The sequence below is a fragment of the Odontomachus brunneus genome, unplaced genomic scaffold, assembly GCF_010583005.1.
Source record: "Odontomachus brunneus isolate Ranch 3 - 2012 unplaced genomic scaffold, Obru_v1 Obru_scaffold_010, whole genome shotgun sequence".
In the NCBI taxonomy this organism is placed as follows: domain Eukaryota; kingdom Metazoa; phylum Arthropoda; class Insecta; order Hymenoptera; family Formicidae; genus Odontomachus; species Odontomachus brunneus.
Genome location: NW_022639460.1, coordinates 117,593 through 134,956, shown reverse-complemented (window position 1 = coordinate 134,956; position 17,364 = coordinate 117,593). Strand labels below are relative to the sequence as shown.

General features: G+C 40.7%; 2 protein-coding genes and 2 long non-coding RNA genes across 11 annotated transcripts in view; 2 read left to right on the top strand and 2 right to left on the bottom strand.

The window, feature by feature from the left end:
• Positions 1-4,127, bottom strand: part of LOC116840469 — a 66,890-nt gene extending 62,763 nt beyond the window's left edge. For all 3 annotated transcript variants that reach the window (XM_032807221.1, XM_032807219.1, XM_032807220.1), the window contains exon 1: positions 3,825-4,127. In XM_032807221.1, the coding sequence (XP_032663112.1) occupies positions 3,825-3,900 (76 nt within the window). In that variant the 5' untranslated portion in view covers positions 3,901-4,127. The remainder of the gene's footprint in view (positions 1-3,824) is intronic.
• A 970-nt stretch (positions 4,128-5,097) lies between these two features.
• LOC116840564 (ATPase H(+)-transporting accessory protein 2) lies at positions 5,098-12,380 on the top strand. Of its 3 annotated transcripts, XM_032807398.1 has the most exons (9): positions 5,098-5,424; positions 5,813-5,940; positions 6,150-6,389; positions 6,516-6,824; positions 6,996-7,088; positions 8,646-8,732; positions 9,352-9,552; positions 11,202-11,310; positions 11,957-12,380. In XM_032807398.1, the coding sequence occupies exons 1-9, from the start codon at positions 5,382-5,384 to the stop codon at positions 12,034-12,036; spliced, it is 1,290 nt and encodes a 429-aa protein (XP_032663289.1). In that variant the 5' UTR covers positions 5,098-5,381; the 3' UTR covers positions 12,037-12,380. The 3 variants fall into 3 exon arrangements, with proteins under 3 accessions (XP_032663289.1, XP_032663291.1, XP_032663292.1); XM_032807400.1 differs by lacking the exon at positions 8,646-8,732 and having other exon boundaries at positions 5,101-5,424; XM_032807401.1 differs by lacking the exon at positions 9,352-9,552 and having other exon boundaries at positions 5,103-5,424.
• On the bottom strand, positions 9,711-14,250 carry LOC116840568. The gene is made up of 3 exons (XR_004377381.1): positions 14,066-14,250; positions 12,784-12,883; positions 9,711-11,377 (listed from the first exon to the last, which is right to left on the bottom strand). It is a non-coding gene; the product is annotated as an uncharacterized LOC116840568 (long non-coding RNA).
• Positions 14,251-14,341: 91 nt separating this feature from the next.
• Positions 14,342-16,648, top strand: LOC116840567. Of its 4 annotated transcripts, none has more exons than XR_004377380.1 (2): positions 14,342-14,761; positions 15,476-16,648. It is a non-coding gene; the product is annotated as an uncharacterized LOC116840567 (long non-coding RNA). The 4 variants fall into 4 exon arrangements; XR_004377379.1 differs by having other exon boundaries at positions 14,342-14,870; positions 15,504-16,648; XR_004377378.1 differs by having other exon boundaries at positions 14,342-14,870; positions 15,489-16,648.
• The last annotated feature ends 716 nt before the right edge of the window (positions 16,649-17,364 follow it).

The window sequence follows — 17,364 nt, the reverse complement described above, 5'->3', positions numbered from 1 at the left end:
TTTCTTCTTTTTGTTTCCCTGTTTCGCCCTCGTAAAACCCGTTGGACAATAGGTGATAATGAGATTGCGCGGGTTATAGACAGCCCATTCTTGTCGGCAAACGTTGTATCCCGCTCGGGAAGAAAGGGAACGATAAAACCCCGTTTTGTTATGCAGATAACGACCGTATCTCGATTGTCATTCGCAATGACATTGTTATCATTTCGTTATCATTGCCATCATACTCTCCGACCCTTTACACTGACAAGAAAAAAGCTTGTAACTAAAGAAAAGTTGGTAACTAATCACACGGAGAAATAATGACTACAAATTATGGCCAAGAAAATTATTTTTTAATTAAATTCTACTGTAACGTTAGTGATGATAACTTTATATGCATGTTACTATTTTCGCGTTAGAGTAACTGAAGAATATGGTTACGGCCAAAAAAACTACAATTTTTGTTAGATCACACATTTTTTCTCTCTCAATGTAAAAATTCCAAAGATACGATCGCGAGACTAATACGCTGAGTCGTCAAGAGACCAATAACTAAACCATTTCGGCTGAATGCAAACGTCGTGAAACGTCGCGAGACGCGAGCCTGATTTGTGCGGTTCGCGCATGAGAAGCTCAACATCCCGCGAGTTGTCGTAGCTTCAATTTTTGGTGGTCGCATGGCGGGTCGTTCCCGGGCATTTTGATGGAGAACGTTCCCGTTCCTTACTGAAAATAACGGGTACGCGGCGAGGGATTAAATTCCGCGGGAATTGATGGCAGCGCTAAGATTAAACTACGACCTCCGGTAATTCCTAGAGATTCCTCTCATTCAACCACCCATTTCCACCCTTTTCCTCTCTTCCGAGTGCTTGCACCGCTGTTTGCAAGTCGTTTCAAAGGACACACGCCGCGTCATTATACGTACAGCTTTCCCACCCTCCGTCTCGCTCTTTCTCTCCCTTCCCTTCGCCCTTCCCCACTCTCTCCTCTCTCTCGGCTCTATGTTGACGGGGCTGAGGGATAGTGGAGAGATGGCAGACGCGGAAGAGCGATCTTCACGGTAGTTTCCTGCCTTCTCCTCACATCGACGTCCGAGATACACGGACGCGCGCGTTCTGAATCCGTTGGGGTTATCCAATGGCATATTAGTTTCCAAGTCGACGAGGCTGCTTAATTGGAGTCTTAATATCGTGCCTCAAAGCGCGAGCAGCAGATGAACGCTGAACCTGTCGCGCAAGAACACTGATTGCGGCGGCACGACTGCCGTATATACGAGCGACTACTATCCTGCCGATGAATGTAAATGAGATCTGCTACCGAGCATTCCCGGCGAGCGTGCGAGTTTTTGGTGGGGTCTCTCCGCTTAACGTCTCTTATAATGAATGAACGATGACGTTGTGGTAGGCCATGAACTCCAGATGCGTGATTAGTATCCGCAAACCGTTTCTCTCTCTCTCTCTCTCTCTCTCTCTCTCTCTCTCTCTCTCGCTTTTCCTCTCACTCTCCTTCTATGTAGACCAGTGTTAATGTTCATAACGGCGAAGGGGGTAGTAGAGGCTCTCTCGAGTGGTTAAGCGCTGTCTCGTACTCGATGGCAATATCTTCAAAGGATGCCGGTCCATTAGCTTTTAGCGCTGATGCAGCTTCCGCGTAATCCACGACGACCTCATCAATCCAACGGAGACCTGGCGTTCGAGAGGGCCGCCTCCTCTGGAATTGACACGCTCTCCATCGCTCCAGCCGGCGGCGGCTGTCAGGGATGAGGGTGAAATCCAGATATTCCGCGACGAGACGATAAATCCGAAAAATTCTCCCGTTGTGTTTAGAGAAAGTCGCTTCGTTCCTCCCGTTTCATTTTTTCGCAATTTAATACGCATTCCCATTTCTCACTTTCTAGAATTTAATTTACCCCCTCGGTCGTTTCTCTCTTTCTCTCTCTCTCTCTTTCCTTTCCAGAATTTATACATGTCACCGACAAGTCACGTTTTGCAACGAATTTATGTTTTGCCCTAGTATTATATTAAATCCCTCTGTATTATGTTATATTATACTGTGTCACATTAAATCCCAACCCTATTTCGGATTTTAATATGTAGCTATTTCTTGCTTTGGAATCGCTTGAGAATTTAATTCATATATAAAACTTTCATTCTCTCGCTATCTCTCTCTTCTCTGCATTAAAAAATTTAACTTATCCTCATATATTTTTATCTCTCGCAGTTTAATACATTCTTCATATATCGTTTGCTTTGTGAGAGATTCAAATGATTTCTCAACTAATTTTATCTCACGCTTTTTTTCACATCTCGCGAATTCCCATTTTTCGTCTCTCTAAGATTTAAATTCTATGATCAATACATGTACCGATGGATTTTCGCCATTGGAATAATGGTGATGTATAAGTTAATACAACGAAATCGATTTCCCATCGAGCAGATGCATTACGTGTCATGTTTAATGATACGCTGTATTTCTACCTGTCAATTCTGTTTTAAACTTTCCAATGCAAAGCATAACAAATAATCATATTTTTCGAGTATCTACGTGTATTACCGTATTATATTTAATATCCCAGTAGAAATATATTCCCAAAAATATAAAAGAGTGCAATATATCCTCGATTAGCAGAGGATTTCCCATTCGCCGTTTCTACTGCGTTACAAAATTCGATCTAACTTTATGAAAAAAAAATATTAAATCGTATAAACGACCAAAAAAATTTGCGTATTTCAAGGCTAGGCTCGCTCGACAACGCGCACTTGTCTCTGAAAATTTACTTTATAGAATACTTTGGGCGTCGATCTTCTTTATGTCAATATTTTACGCTTTTCTATTATTATTCATAACTTTTGCGAAACGTTCGTACATATATGTTTTTTGTGCTTTTTCTTCCCTTCCGTCGCGACCGTTTTTTTCGCTACTAAAATTTCCTCGTTAAACTGATCCTGAATTTGCAGCATTTCCAATGAAACGCCGCGTTTGGAAAATAGTTTTTGGAAAACAGCGTCGTGTTTTCCAAAAAAGAGAGAGAGACCCGGGTGTACAAGTTATCCAACTCGTAATCGTAATTTGAAGTCGATTTTCCCTTAGCGAAAATATCGAGAGAGAGGCTATCATTTATCACAACTTCCCAACTCTCAACATTATACAAGGTGTTCCCGCTGTAAACGGACAAACTTTGGAAGTATATGGAGGCAGCCGAAATACAGCCGCAGTCTCGGGACACCAATGGTGTTAAATTATTTGCGATTGTCGCCGTAGATAGGTCGGAAATTAGTGCGTGCAGCGAAATACGGTAAACATTCACGGCATTTTCCGAGTTAAAGAGGAATAAAAACGAAGGAAACACGGAATCTGTATTTACGCGATTTTCCTTTTTTCTTTTATTTTGTTTTAAATATCTATGTGCTCTCTCTTTTTTTTTCTCTCTCTCTCTCTCTCTCTCTCTCTCGACGTTTAAAGCAGCAAATATCCTGTGTGTTTTGTGACTGAGCCTCGGAACTTTATTAATGCAAAGTCCATCTTTAATTAACTGCAAAATATGGTGTAGTGATCTATTTGCCTTCCTGAAACTTGGCTCGCGCAAAGTCCCTCCTTTCCATCCACTTAAAACTCTCGTGCTATCGGCGCTCTCGCACATATACTCGCCAGCCGCGGAAAAATCGGCTCGGAATTCGTTGGAGGGAGGTTGTAGTTGGAGCTCTGACGCGGCTAATAGCGCGGGACACTCCGTACATATTCGTTAGATATCGTCCCTTCGCCAGGGATCTTCAATTTCGCGCGACATACGCGCTGCATTCCGACGGCGTTTATCGAATCGATTACGGTTACCGAAATAAACTTACCTGAGGTGGAGTGAACGACAGCCAGCAGCAACAACAGCAAACAGGATGTGATGCACGGCGAAGACATGCTTGTCATCACTTTACTCCGGCGTTTCCCCCGCAAAAACCGTTCACCTCATCTCAGGTACACCGCACACCGATTGACCGAGGTAACAACAACGCGTCTGCTCGCGAACAACGCACGACGCACCAGTGTTGTGATACCGTCGATAATACGCAGGACGGACGGACCGACCGACCGACCGACGTGACGCGGGTGAATTTTTGCACGGATCGAAACCTCGACCCTACATCTCAGGCGGCCGAGCGTGTACTGATACCTGGCGCGCTTTGTGCGCGCGGCTATTCCCCGTCTCTTTCTCTCTCTCTCTCTCACTCTCCCTCACCCGTCAGTCACGTGTCTCTCTCTTTCACCCCGTCTCTCTCTTTCACCCCGTCTCTCTCCCGCCCTCACTCTTGCACCTGCCTGGAGGTCGCATGTCTCTTTCTCTCCCGCGGTCATTGGCCGCCCACTCGCGCCCCGTCAACTCGCGAAATTCGTCGATAATAATAAATAAATAATAATCCCTTACGACCGTTGAGTAACTTCAAAAATTTGCAACTTTGAATCTGAACTTGTCGATGTCCCTGGCAGCGTAATAATTTACACGGTTTAATCCAATGGTCGAATTTTAGCCTTTTCAATATATAGCCCGATGCGGGTTTTACGGGAAATTCTAGTAAAACTTCCAAAAACTGTCGGCGGTATAATTATGCGCCATTATGTAATTTTAACGTTAAGCTAGGCAGATTTTGTGAATATAAAATTCCTGAGACTACCGAGGTTATTTCCTTATAGACAAGGAAATGAGTGATCTGATCATGCTATTGAAAAAATTCGTCTGACTCGTCGTCAAGTCTTATAGTTTGAATCTAAACGTACCTCTGTACCGCCATTGAGTCGCGCTATTTGAAGGTGAAATAACCTTTCGACCTGCTCCTTTGAGTTGCAAAGCTCGAAAAGGAAAATGTGTCTAGCTCGTCCTCAGTTGTACTGTTCGAAACTAAAATGGCCGTCTTGACTTCCTGTCGAGACAGGAACAATTAGCAATAGAAAGGCTGATCCACCATCGAGTGTACTACTTGAAAATGGACGCGTGCTACAATCTCGATTTGTTGGTGGTACCGGTGGCGCCTCGTAACGGAGGTTTCAGAACGAAAGCAACGAGTCTACTTGACGCGCGCCAGGCATAACGGGTCTTTTCGCGACGCCATTTGACGCGCCTAGAAAACCGCCATTATCTCAAGGCTGCCGTATAAGATTTTAACGGAAAATAAAGGGCAGCATACAAGTATCTCACATGTTCAGCACAGTTAGTTAGTAAGAAGCATCAGGGATTAGATTTGGAAAAATCGAGAAGATAATCGATCTTTTAGAAAAGAAGGAATCGAATGTCGATTCATATCGCATATTGGCCACTCGTGACGAACCACAGGTGATCACATGATCATGTCCGAATATTGAGCGAAATCGAGGGAGTGTCTTCTGTTGTGTACGAATTGCTTTTTCGCGCAACGATGCTCCGACAATTATCATTGCTCCTCGCTGGCCTCGCAGCAGGTAATTATCTCTTCATTATATGAAAATCCCTTTGGAATCGTCACGGTTTTCTTCGAGTTTCTCGCAATCAAATTTCCGGCTACAGGACCAACAGGATCCATTTTTTCCAAAATTTCTCAAGAAAAATCGAATATCTTTGAAATGTTCAAACTTCTTCATTTTTGATAAAAGGATCAATCCTTTTCTCCAAGTGTCTGTAAATTATGATAGTTATGCGATTTTATTAGCATGTTTGGTTATAAGATACAGATACATTAAGATTTATTCGAAAATCTATATATTAAGTAAATTTTTGGAGTTCCGTCTTTATTTCCATTAGAAATGTCAGAGCTTTTTTCGATGCATGAGTGACATTTGAAACAAAGTGTATGTCTGGTTTATTTTCTAGTTCAAGCCAGTGGTAAATTTGCTGTTCTACATTCTCCTGAAAGTGTAGAATTCAATGTAAATGGAGAGATCGAGCAAAGCGTTCTTAAAGAGATCCTGTCTGCAGCTCTTGGTTATACTGGAAAACAGGCATGTTATCTTTAATCTTACAATGTTTGACTTTATAAATTCTCATGTGTGATAAAACTTTGAAAATGTTTGAAGTATTTAAATTATGATGTTCAAGATTCTTGTATTATCAAAAATGGGTGAACAAATAGATTTCTTAATCGCTTACTTGTCTTTTAAGATTTTTGATGCATAGAATATTAATCAATTGAATGTCTGTGATCTTACAGAAAGATACAGAGCATAGCATTGCTATATGGGACCCATTCTCAATGCCCAAGGCATTGGTAGCGATGCCAATTGAGGGGATAGAAATGTTATCCTTCATAAAAGATAAAGCAAAAGTTGAATATGCCATGATTTTTGATGAAGCAGAGGAAACCACTTGGCAGGCAATTAGAAGCAGAGTGGAAGAAAGGAGCAATGACAATGCACTAGTTAGGATCAACTTGAGCGATGGTGTCGATGCTGTAAGTATGATTAAACATGCTAATATTGAGGTTGCTCATCTATATCTTGCATCTATATCTTGTTTTAGATTCTAATTTCTTCATTGGTTATAAAGTATTATAAACAAGATCCTTTCATTTTACCAGTTAGGTCAGTCAGCTCTTGGTGAGCTCAAGCCCGCTAACATAGAGAAGTTGACAGTGCTGAACTCAGAAATTGAGGAGGATCGCAAATTCATCGAGGAGATGCAGCTCCTCAACGCGATCGCCGACAATGCGTCTTCCACAAAGAAACATGACTCTGGTACAGACGTTTATTGGATAGTGGTGTCAGCACTTAAACCAGTCCTAGATCTCCATGGGAACAACTCTGAGGCAGCCAAAGAGGCATATACTCTATTGAATGACGCCATGGAACGCACGTCCAAGGCCTTTGTGAATGCTTACGACGGCAAAGTATGCATTTTGATGGTTTTATTCCAGACATTATGATGTCCCAGTTTGTATTATTTATATAGATTTTAATCCTTCCTGATTTGATAACCTTAGTACAGTATTTTATATCTAGAGAGAAAAAGAGGGAAAGAGAGATAATATTTTTAAAATTTATTTCTGATCTCTGTTTAGGTTGTAATTGCAGCATTCACAAATGATGCCAGCAAGGTTAGGAACGCCCGTTCTGTGCTTCTCGAGAGACGATCCAGAGAGACTGACGCCCCGGTGAGTACTGCAACTTGTATTACCTTAAACTCAAATCGCGTCTTTCAAAATATCTAATGCATTTCAAATATGGGACTACTTGAATATATTTGGGAATACTGATTGAAAGATGTTTACAAATAGTATTTGTCACTATCAGCGCAAAATCGAAAATAAACTTATAATCTTAAATTACTTAGCATCTAAAAAATTTCTTTATTTCAATCCTTAATGTTTTAATCGTTTTACAATATGATGTACAATGTGCTTAAAGGAGGATATAAGCCAAAATATAGTTTCATATTTGAAACACTTTTGTGAATCTAATTTTAAAGATAGAACCTTGAAATTTTGCACACATAATATGTTCTACACATTTTTACAAATATGTGTAGAAATTCTATGATACTATACAGTGATGATACTATACTACATGTTACTATACAGATTAGATAAAAAGCTGATTATATTTCATATTATATGCATATTATAATATATGCATCTTAGCAATATATGCAATGTAGCATTATAATATATGTATATTTTTATTAATATTTCATTGGAAATATTCAACTAATTTTTTTTTACAATATCTTCAAGAATTATGTAGTTTTGCATGTGAGAAATAAAATTCTTTAGAATTATTATTCTTACTGTGTTACGTGACTACGTTATATAATTGTAACTTGTTTTTAGATCACAAAATTGTTATAATTTTATTTCTGTTTATAATTTTATTTACTTATTTAATTTTTAATTAGAATTATAATTTTGTAATTTTTTTTAGAGGAATTATACAATAAAAACACGAGAACAATAACTCTATCCTTCTCACATAATTCTAGAAGTTATTAAAAGAAAAAAACGAAAAAATTAATTGAATACTTTCAATAACGATTGATAAAAAAATTTATATATCATAAAGCATTTATAAAAAAGTATACAGAAGTTTATTGTCCATCACATATAGTAACATTAAATTTTTACACATTTTTGAATAAAGACATATACTTGTTAAATATAAAGTTTTCAAGTTCTGTCTTTAAAATTAGGTTCACAACAATGTTTCAAATATGTAACTGTTATACTTTAGCTTTTACATTCCTCCTTAAATATATGTAAATAGTAATCAACATTTGCACTCAAATTTTACGAGTGATTTCAGCAAGTGAGTAAGTATCATACTTTTCACTTAAGAAACGTTAAACAAAAACTCATATTATTGTGAATATAGTATAAACGATCGGCGAATATTTTCCGTTATATTCCCCTACATAGATTAACAATTGTTATACCTTTCTCCTAAGATATTACATGTTCTCCACAATTTTTTAGTATATGTAATATATTTATAAATAATAAATAGATGTTATCCGGATTGAATAGAAGAATTTGTAAGCTGCATACGATGGAGAGTCCGAAAAATCGTTAGATACAATTTTCAACGCGTTTATTTTTTTGAATATACTATTGTTCAGAGTTGCACACACATAACAGAGTCGCGTCGCGAAATTAATTCGCTCACAATTATCTATTCTTCATCTGTACTGTTTATAATTGTTACGGGACCTTTTGTAGGCTTATAAGACTAACAGTGTTAAATCTGCTGATAGTGCCAAGGGAGCGCCAACTAGTTCAAACTTTAACGATAATTTGTTGACCAAGGTACCGTGTCGAATCATACTGCATGGTCTACTTGACTGAGAGTGTTCTTTTTCGATTTAGAGGTAGCTTTCTGCATGACTCTCGAACACGATAAATTACTCTAATTACTCCGACCTACGAACTTACAAACTAACCATCCAAAAATGATCGATTTCCAGCTCAGTTTTTTTTTTCAAAAATTTCCGTTGAACAATTCGCGAAATTTAACAAGCTCCTGTGAGTTTGATACGCGCCAAGCTAGATCCTTGACGTATTGAATCTTTGCGTATCGGTGAATTTAGATAAATGTGACTCTTGATACTTCAACATTCTTGGAGCCTGAAGTTCGGAGCTTACAGATTTATCAATTCGCTCAATCGTGCCTTTGATATTCCGGTATTTTTGTCAGAGGAAGCCAAGAAAATTTGAAACTTTCTATGAAACTAACTTAAAACACTCGTAAAGCTGGATCTTTGAGATTTCCCTGTTCTTGCACACGATAAAATTTTAAACTGTATGTCGAGTAAATCTAATCTACTCGCGAAGTTAAGTCCTTAAAAGTTCTACTATCCTCGGAGCCTCGAGAAGGCTTGGTGTTTTAACTACTTCACTGAGATTACTGAACAACACTTGGTTGTAGCGAGACGACGAGCAAGACCAGCAAATAAATAAAAAGGAAGAAGAGGATGTAAAGAATAAAATGCATAGTACTACCGAGTCCGACACTATCGACAGCACTACTGAACGCTCGAGCGTTCAGAATGATAGCTGGACGTCGGATAAATCCGACCTGGACTCGGTTAATAAGGAGCTTAATACTAACACACAGACAATAGGACAGGTATCGCAAACATATTAACATGCATCGCAGTCGAAGGATCTAGGGGAAAAACTTGACTTTCGATACAACTTGTCGTATTTCTCGTCTTTCATTTTTTAAATCTTAACATCATGCACATGTATAATGCTGCACGATATTAATTAATTCCTTTTTTTTTCTTGTAATGCACGAATAAACGTGACATACTGAGAGATGAGGGCGAATTGATTTTCGAACGTCGGACAGAAAAGAAGAGAAAACAACACTCAGTGAAGCCGCAGTTTACAGAATATGTCGTAACAAAGACAAATAAGTGTGGTGCGAGGTGTGCGTACTGTCGGGTGTACAGACTGAAGTATACGAACAAACTTTAACAAAGAAAAAAAGAAAAGGGGAAAAAACAAGATTACGTATCGAGCGATAAATATTTCGTCAAGTCTCCTTCCCCTGGACTCTTCCATTGTTTTCGTTTTCTGCCAGACCTTGCCGGAGTATTAGAGCGCCTGAGTTCCTAGCAGGATAAACGATTTATTTAGTGTTTTACGAAGCGTACTTTTCAGTAGCCGAACAACATTAACTGAGAATCTTCCTACACTCATTCAATTCTCGTTCGGCTTCAATCCCGCAGTAGTGATTTTTGTTTCAGTTCGTGTGATTTTTCTTTGCATTGAAATTGCCGCCCGCTGATCAGCACTAAAAAATTACTGCTCATGCGAATGATGCTTAATTAATAGTTATTCGTGCAATTAAACCGCGATTTTTAGACAATTGGTTTTGCCGACGATCTTGCGCCTGAGAAGCCCAAATTAACACACGACCTCTGAACAATTATTTCTTTCCCGCAGAAATCTAATTAACATTCTACGTGAATATGTAAAAACAGAGAAAATAGACTATTCTCTCACTTTTCTTCTTAGGTGCAAAATCACGATCTTGCATGTTGGTCTTGTTGTGTTCAATTGCATGCACATGTTTTTACGATAATAAATCTACAAGTCTACAGTCTTTACTTCTTCAATTTTTTGTTAGGGAAAGTTTTTATTAAGGAAGATTTAATTAGCCGATTAATTGTTTAGCGTGTATCGAAGTCAGATCCTGTTAACCAGTTGCGAATCCTTGAAACCGTTTCATATATTAATTACGAAAGCTTTGATATTCTTATGTATTAACACTTCGCGAAGAAAATTGCATTATTACAAAATTGTACAGCAAAGCGTTATGGATATTGCAGGCTGCGATAGAAAAGTTGAAAAATAATGTCGAAAAACCGTAGCCTATTCTTTGACAACTTGCGAATTAAAAATTCATTGCTTGTCGCTACTTATTATTTCTCACGAATTTTATGTCATGTTTTCCTCTTCTGCAGAATATGAAACAAAACAACCGATTAAAATGATGAATATGTATCTTGTACTGATTAATAAGAAATGTATGTAAATTTATTTCTCCCTCTCTTTCTTTCTCTTTTTTTTCTCTTTCTTTCTCTATAAAAAAAGTAGTTTTGTAGAGGACAGAAAAATCAATTTATCACACGTGATTCATTCGCGAAGTGTTAAGAAGTGTAGAGTGCTATTAGTTAGCGAGCGAGTACCAGAAAGACATTGGCAAGATTGAAACTCGTAGGATTCAAGGATTGCGTCCGACTGTCTATTATATGTCTTTTGTTTCAGCCCGAATTTTCCGGCCGCGCGAAAACTTACACGGAGGACTATCCCGTCATCTTCAACATAATACTATGGTTCGGCGTCATTTTCGTCTTCTCTCTCTTAGTCATTTGCAGTACGTATCTCTCGAAATGTGGAAGGCTGATTCATGAAATTTTCCTCTTGCACTCAACAGATAATCTCTAAAATTTTCGAAAGGTTTATCTTACGAATCGATGATAAAACTTCGTGCGTGTGTTGTTATCTCGCTCTCAGTAAATACGTCAAATCATTCCCCACAAACAACGAAATCTTTTTAATACTTTGAGTATTGCATGGAAAAAATACTTGATTTGTATAATTAATTTCCTGTTATTTGGAGACCAGACGAAATCTCGGAGACTGAAGGAAATTCCTACTCAGTCAATTGGTCTCAGTAATCTCAATCGAGTTTTAAAACGCTCGAATGCTCAGACGAATGTTTTCATTCCTTGCAACAGAGATGTCATTTCTGATTCATAAGTCTTCGTCTGATCTCTGTTAAGTTATACGAACTGAGATTTTCTGTTTTATTGCAAAGTTAGAAATTCCTGAAGCCGCGGAACATCTAATAGCTCTCTGTAGCGATTTTACAGGAGACATTGGGTTTCAATATTTTAATATCGGATACAACTTGATTTTGCAAAACGAAGAATAAGGCGGTTTTCCTTTTCCCGCAATCATATTCGTGATTGTCTTGTCGAAGGAAATCGAGTAGAACGGTAAAATTTCCATATTTTCAGTTGCCATCGGCGATATGGATCCGGGACGGGATTCTATCATCTACAGGATGACATCGAACAGAATGAAGAAGGATAATTAAATGTAAATATAGAATTTTGATATTGTAAAGTATGTTTCTGTGCAATGTGGTATTTTACTCGTCGGAGCGCCTGTATGTAATTTATTAGTTCTGGTTCTTTTGAGATCTCTTCTCTTTTGTCGAAGTAGAGGAATTGGTCATATATTTTGCGTATACTGAGGACTATCTAGTTCGATTAATCGTCGTAGCGCTCAAATCGTCAGAACATATGTATATCATTTCACTGGAGTGTGTGGAAATGACTGTTACATCGTTGCGAGAGTTATAAATCTGTATATGTTTTTGCGAATTTCGACCAATAAAGGTCGAGACTTCCTCAAATACACAGTGTTATCCATAACCAAGTTCAGCCTTAGCGTCTTATTAGTCCTTTAGTTATTCGAGAGGATTTAAAGTAAACACGGCGTATTAATCTGTCGATCGTGCGCCGCTACGTGCTCATTGGCATGCGCGATATAAACAATTTTTTTCGTTATTACTTGCATGTTTTTAACTTTTAGGACAGCGATAGAGAACGTGAAAGAATTAAAAGCAGTACACTGAGAGAAAAAGATATCCAAAAAATAGTAATTATTTCTCTGACTTTTTTATCAAAATAACATATTTACTTGAATATACATTCTTTTATTTAAAGTAAACAATTGCTCTTATGAAAAGCTACAATTTTCTTTGAGCTCTTGAGAAAATGTACATTTTCTTATTTGAAGAATATGTTATATCAATCTGTAAGTAAATACGTTTACTCACCGAATAAATATTTACCATATCTCAGGTATTTTTTCTGCCTATGCAGTTGAACATCTTCGTGTCAGCACTGATCCTTTCAATCTCCAGTCTCCCAGTCTCTCTAAAAATGCGCGATCATTAATCATTCTCGCGCGGGATTAATAAGTGCACATATAACAAATTACACGTAAACTATTCGCAAAAATATTCGCAATTGAATATTGAAATCTGATCTCTAGCTTTTCGGGATTCTCTCACGATCTTTAGAAGCGTGTAGGATTTTACATCTAACAAATGACGCTTCGCGTGGCAGCATCGACGGCAACTTCTTTTTTTTTTTGCGCGTTTTTCGCAAGCGACACGCATCACGATTGCGCAACTCATTGCGAATGTATCTCTGGTTTTCCATTTCCTAAGTATCTTACCTTGTAATACTTGCTTCAATGCGTTTGTTATTATTAGCCGTGCCGCAATTATGCTTCCTGAATACCGTAATGTATTCGAATTACTATTACGTGGCACATTTTAATTAAATCTCCCGTCGGCCGATTAAGAAACTTCTACGACGAGTTCTCGGAAGAATCTATTTTAATTTAATGAAATGTAGTCTTCAAGGGGAAATCAAATACAGCTGATTGTGCATCATTGTATGTATACACAAGCTGTCCTCTTTTACTAATGCCCGATTTTTCTCTTTTCAGGATTTTTTCTTTTCAGACTTTTTCCTCAGCAAACTTGCCCGACAACTCCGCTCTGTTTTTCAATCAACGATTACTTATTGAACGCTTTAATTAATCCGCTATAATTTTATTATCGATCCCATCTCGTTCCTTAATGGACTGATAATTTTTTTATTTTATTACTGTCACACACACACACACACATATACATATATATATATACACACACACGCATTGAAATTTCATTCGTTTATTACATAAGTTTATTGAAGAAGTGTCGCGGTGCTTCTGTGATCTCGACAAGAGGCAATTTGAATTACAAAATGCACTATAAAACCAGGCGTGTTGGTCTGCCGTTTCTTTAATAACGAATTCTAAGAGGAGGCGTGTTTATCGGCTCCTTCGAGACTGGCAGCTAGTCGTTTCCCCGTCAATACTGCACGTGTCGGGCCTCCCGAAAGCTCGTGAGAATTCTTTCGAATGCCTCAATTACAACGTAATTGAAACGCGCAGTGTTAAGAGTCACGACGACAATGGTCGAGGCCCAAATTGAGCCAAGCGAACCGTCATCACTTAGAGGAGGAAACCCCACCGAGATCCTCCGGCGCACCCCGCATATTTACCCTGCATAGTCCACCGCCGTGGCCATTGTTATTCCACGCGACGATTTTTCCTTCTTAACGATCAAGACGGAGAGATACTCTCGGTCGAGTGATCCGAGTCGCACTACCAAGGATCCGTGACATATAGATGCTGCGTGCAGCAGCAACAGCTGAGGTCGACTCCTCTCGGCGAAGGTTTTGCACCCCACCTACTCGGCCCGATCCCTCCCCCCCACCTGCTCTCGTTGCTCGCTCACCCCACCCGAGCTGTTCGCCAACAACACCTGTCGTTACCGCGGCGAACGACTTGGCTTTCCGCCAGTCTGACGTATATACGTTGTCGCGGGTTCTCCCGGGGATTCTCGTCGCGTGCAGTGCGAGTCCTGTTGCTCGTGCCGATCCGTCGTTCCGCTCCTTCGCCGATTTGCGTGCGGCCGCCGCGTATCGCCGACGCGACGCGAGGTTGTCGTCCCGTGTTGTTATTGTTGTTGTTGTTATTGTTGTTTCCGCGTCGTCGCGGAGTCGTTTCGTCCGTCGAGCCGGTGCCAAACGTCGCGGATTTGTCGCGAGAGGGAAGGTTTAAACCCGGGGGTTGTGGCAGCGAGCGGAGATACAAGGGTTCGATGTGTGGAGGACACCGGGGATGAGACGTGGAGGAGGCTCTGAGCGATCGCGATCTTGAGGGAGAGCGCGTAGTCGAGAGAGAGAGAGAAAGAGGTGTGACACACAAGCCTCAGTTTTCAAAATCCCGAAGTGTCTCGAAATCGGGCGCGCGGAGATTCGATTGTCGGCCAGACGACTTTGTTCGTTCTTGAAAGTTTCACTGGTAATTATCGTGTTGACAATTGCGACGATGTCGTGTGATAATAACAAATTCGTAACCAAACAATTTCGTTACACGTAATGAAACACTTGTTATTACTCTCGAGGTAATATTCGAATATACCTAAAATTGAGAAAATATTCGCATAATATACTTAATATATATAGCAAACACTTAAATATTTATCGTATATATGATGAATGATTTCATTACATGAAGATCGTATCAGTCTCGATACGACGTCAGACGCGATAAGATCTAGCGCGATCGCAATCGGCGTGTCACGAAAAACGCTCGACTTTGGAGCGGGCAGGAGAGATCGAGATCGGAGATCGATCGGTCACGTTGCTAGACGCGAAGACGCGCATTGTGTTTTTCCGCGAGAGAGACCACGCGGATCACGTGGTGCGCAAGTCGCCGTGCTACTTCAGGACCAGTCATACCTGTAATTCCGCGTTTCCAGCCACCACGTGGTGGTCGGACGCAATCTCAATCTCGTAAACATACTTATCGCGCCTAGATCAACGACGATCTAGGAAAGCATCGCGCGTCTCCCCAGCGATCGATCCCGTCTCTCGTGAAACTCTCAGGGTCGAATACCCCGTTAGTCACGGCGCTCAGGGCCCGTCGTTTCAGTTCCTGAAGCTCGCCAGGGAACGCACGGCAAGTTTTCTTTTTCCCTTAACGACCAGGAGTGTTACGGGAAAATGATGATTGACGATGAATGAGCACGCCGGTTTCTTCCACACGTCGGACAATCGTAGGAAATCGCTCATCTATTAGCGGAACGAGATTCGCCATCTACGGGGACCGTTGCACACATGAGGAATAGCAATTGCCCCGACAATTATCCCGTAATGATTCAGACGGCGCGAATGAGAATGACTGATTTGTGAACGTGGAGAATCGCCGAGAGGCGAATATCGCCGTAGGGAATCGATATATCGATAAGGCCGAGTTTCTCCCGGCTCGCCTCCGAGAAGAGATGATGATCGAGAATCCTGCGCGAGGAGAGATCCCGGAATAAATCCTATCGAAAGAGACTCGAAAGGAAGTTTCGCAAAGTGTGACACGAGGAGAGAGGAAACTGGAAGAAGAAGGAGAGCATCAAGAAGCAATCTTGAGGAGATGTTCATGGCAGCAAGATTCGAGGAAGGAAGTCTGCCGAACGAAATAATTGTGCTCGAGAAGGTACGCTCTTAGCTAACAACCGAAGAAGTTGCGGAAGAATCGCCGACAAATCTTAATTTCGCGGGGAGGAACATTCTTGAAGACGAACGGGAAGAAACGCATCTTGGGAAAGTGGTTCGCACTTTTTCGCAACTTTCTTCCTCTTGGATCGCTGGCTCTCTTCCGGCGCAATTTATCTCCGGAGAATTGCTCATTTACCGATTTCTGGCTCGCGGATGTCGATATCGCTTCGTCTACCACTGGTAGACAAGAATGATACTCGAGAAGGTGTTCGCGCGAGAGCCGCGGGGCGTCGCGACGCCGGGCCGACGAATTGAGGAACGCCGCGACTTCGGCTTTACGTAATGCTGCTCACTTGCTACCACCAGCACCGTCGGGTGGGACTTGTCAAGGTCGCGGACCGCGGAAAACGCGCTGCACGCCTGTAACGAGACGCCACCGCCGTGGTCGTCGCAGTCGCTGTGATCCTATTAGTCTAATGAGGAGCAGAGTCGGTAGTAGAGCGTTCCTCTGGTCGAGCAGAACGAACGAGCGTACCTGCTGAGGTCCAACAAATTGAGGAAGCGAAAAGGTCGTCGAGGAAAACAATTCAGTGGTACTGGCAAGAGTGAAAGGAGAGACAGAAAGACAAAGAACGAAAAAGAACGGAGAAATCTTTGGAAATGTCGATTAATTCGGAAAAGTTAGAGTACGTAAGTCGCAGTTCGTAACTTCTCTTTAAAAACTTGGACTTCGAGAATCGGAAGATCAGCGTTTTCCATTTTTTAAAATTCGAATTCTACCTCGTTGTTTTGACATCAACTGCAAAACTTACGGGAAAATAAAGAAGACACATCTTCGGTGGTTTCCGCTGTAGCTGCAAAATCGAAGAAGAAGAAGAAAACATTCGCGAAGAGACAAAATCAAGAAGACTGACGTGGAATGGTTCTCTCGATCGAGTGAGAGAAAAGAAAAGGGAGACAGAAAGGGACAGAAGGAACTTTGGAAACGTCAGTTAAATCGGGAAAGTTTCAAAGAGTTCATAAGTCAAGATTTAGAGAGTAACTTTCCTCCTGCGAACGTGTCTTCAAGAAGCTTGCTGGAGGCTCCAGCACCAGAAGATCAACATCTTCGATTTGTCTCGTTCGAATCCCATCTGTCGTTTCCACGACGGCAGTGAAGCCGAAGAAGAAGATACAACACACACTTTGGCGGCTCTTGGAGAGGAAGCTGGGAGAGCACAACATCCGCGAGGAAACGGATTTGCGCGTTTCCCAGCGGGGAAGAACAGAGAGAGAGAGAGAGAGAGAGAGAGAGAGAGAGAGAG